The sequence below is a fragment of the Cornus florida genome, unplaced genomic scaffold (genome assembly GCF_030987335.1).
Source record: "Cornus florida cultivar Cherokee Brave unplaced genomic scaffold, ASM3098733v1 CherokeeBrave_3.0.0_Hap2_Chr09, whole genome shotgun sequence".
In the NCBI taxonomy this organism is placed as follows: domain Eukaryota; kingdom Viridiplantae; phylum Streptophyta; class Magnoliopsida; order Cornales; family Cornaceae; genus Cornus; species Cornus florida.
In genome coordinates this window covers 58,805,621-58,808,137 of record NW_026775579.1, presented here as the reverse complement: position 1 = coordinate 58,808,137, position 2,517 = coordinate 58,805,621, and the positions used below count along the sequence as shown (strand labels likewise).

Here is a 2,517-nt window from a genome sequence, read left to right as displayed (position 1 = left end):
AAACTGAGGGAGGTCTTGGATTTAAAGACATTGAAGCCTTCAATCACGCTCTTTTGGCAAAAATTGCTTGGAGGCTCACTATTGAAGACAACTATCTTCTCTTCCATCTATACAAAAGTAAATACTTTAAGAATTGCTCATTTCTTGACTCGCTTCATCAATCTTCATCCTCTTGGGCTTAGAAGGGCATTCAATCAGTACAGAATATCATTCTTAAATGCATCCGTGAAAAATTGCTGATGGTGCTAAGGTCAGTTGCTGGACAGACCCTTGGCTCCCTGATATTTCCAATCCATGCATTACTTCTCCCCCCCTTTGGATTCCCGGGTTGTCATTGTGGCCGACCTTATCAACCATGCTACTTTTAGTTGGAAATCAGATACTGTAAAACGCCTTTTTAATTCACGGGATAGTGATCTTATTCTCCAAATTCCTCTCAGAATCTCTCAAGGCTCTGACTCTCTTATGTGGAATGCTTCCCTATCTGGCAACTTCACTGTCAAAAGTGCTTATAAAGTGGCATATGCCTTAAAGCATAATTCTCCCTTGTTAGCCCCTCAAGCTTCCAGCAGTCATGCTCAGGCTTTCAAACCCCTATGGAAAATTTTTTGGTCTATCCCCACAAAGAGGAAAATCCAATTCTTCCTATGGCAGTGCGCTCATGATAGAATTCCAGTCCTCTCAAACCTCGAAGTTAGAGGTATTGTCAAGGATGCTATCTGCAAGCGAAGTGGCCTTGAGCCTGAATCCACATTCCATCTTCTCTGTAGATGCCCCTCATCTCTCATGGTTTGGCGTATTAGTTCCTTGCGGCTGTGTTTTGATTCTATTTGCATTTTTTGGGCCACTCAATGGAATCTCCTTATTGATTCTTGGCAGCCTCTCCCTAATGGCAAATCCAATTTAAGCCTTGCCTCCTTCATCTATTGGCAAATTTGGAAGGCTCGCAACGATTGGCACTTTAATTCCACTCATTGGAATCCCAAAGCCATTCTGGATAGAATTATGCTTAATTTTCATGAACTCTCTAATATATCCACCTTGGACACTCGCCTCCATACTCATCTCTCCCCTTCCTCCCCTCCTTCTCATTGGGTTCCCCCTGCTGAAGGAAAATTAAAACTTAATATTGATGCTGCTTTCTCCTTCCCGTCCAAATCAGCTGGCGGCGGATTTGTCCTTCGTGATCACAAAGGTAAAACAATCAAAGTTGCTTCAGTTTTCTCGCCCTTTATTTCTAACCCAGAAGTCGCTGAGTTCCACGTTCTCCGAGAAGGTCTTTCTCTCCTTATCCACTGGGGCTATTCTGAAGTCATCATTGAAGGGGACTGACTGCCTTAACTTATTTCAGCTTTCTCCCTCTAACCATTTGTCCAGAGTTCTAATGGAAGACATTGTTCTTCTTCTAAACGATCACAAGGGCTTCTCCCTTTCCTGGACTCCAAGGATTTGCAACTCCATTGCCCACTCAATTGGCAAATGGGCTCTCAGTACCTGTCGAGGTGATGTTCACCGGCCTGTGTGGCCTTGTTGGCTTGTTTCAGCCCTTGATGTTGAAGCCTCTCCCTTTTCTATTTCTTAGTTTTCCTTTTCCTGTTGTCTTGTGAAAAAAAAAAAAAAAAAAAAAAAAAAAAAAAAAAAAAAACAACAAAAAATTAAGCTTAACGGAAGATCAATGGGACAAGGCAATTTAACATGGCATGGAGACATTTGGACCGGAGAGCAAGTTTCAACGACACAATCAATAACACTAACACTTGTTATGATTGTTTGTTGCTTTGAAATTTTAAGTATTTTCATTATTTTATTATTATTATTATTATTATTATTTTTTTTTTTTTAAGGACTAAAATTTATGTGTTACACTTGCTCAATGTTTAGTTATAAGTAATTATGTGTTCATCAATTAAAATTGAATGGTAATATTTGTACTTCTCTTTTCTACAACTGAATTTTTTTTTTTTTTTTTTTTTTTTTTTTTTTTTTTTTTTTCATCTAAACAAAGGACAAAAGATGCATAAACTCTTTAATGCATAAAATCTTATTTTATAATACTAAAATGACCCCTTTCATTATAAACTTTAACTCTTTATTATTATTATTATTTTAACATTCTTTAAAAAAATAAAAAGAATTGTTACCCAACTTAAAAGGTTGAAGAAGCAACTGAATATGTACTTTTTCAAATTTTGATAGGAAAAGCAACATATTATGTACTTTTTTCGAACAGGCCTTTGGTAGAAGAGAAAACCTAAGCCGATAAGAAAGTAGATAAGTAAGGGAAGACTTAAAAATCCAAAAATAAAAAAATAAAATTCAATACATAACGTACAAAATTGAAAGAATTTGATCATCATAATTTTGGACTTAGATCCCATCAGGTCTTGTGGTTCCTCAAAATTACAGCCGTTTTTAAGCACAACAACTCACCCTTATTATAACCTTTCAAAAAAATAATAAACTTATCATTATTTATTATATATATTTTCTTTATTTTCTCTTTCCTTCCAAATTTAT

At 36.3% G+C, this 2,517-nt stretch overlaps 1 protein-coding gene across 1 annotated transcript; it reads left to right on the top strand.

Annotated features, from left to right (window-relative positions):
• The first annotated feature begins 294 nt into the window (after positions 1–294).
• On the top strand, positions 295–1,332 carry LOC132272673 (uncharacterized). The gene has a single exon (XM_059773774.1). It carries the CDS (start codon positions 295–297, stop codon positions 1,330–1,332), a length of 1,038 nt encoding a protein of 345 aa, XP_059629757.1.
• The last annotated feature ends 1,185 nt before the right edge of the window (positions 1,333–2,517 follow it).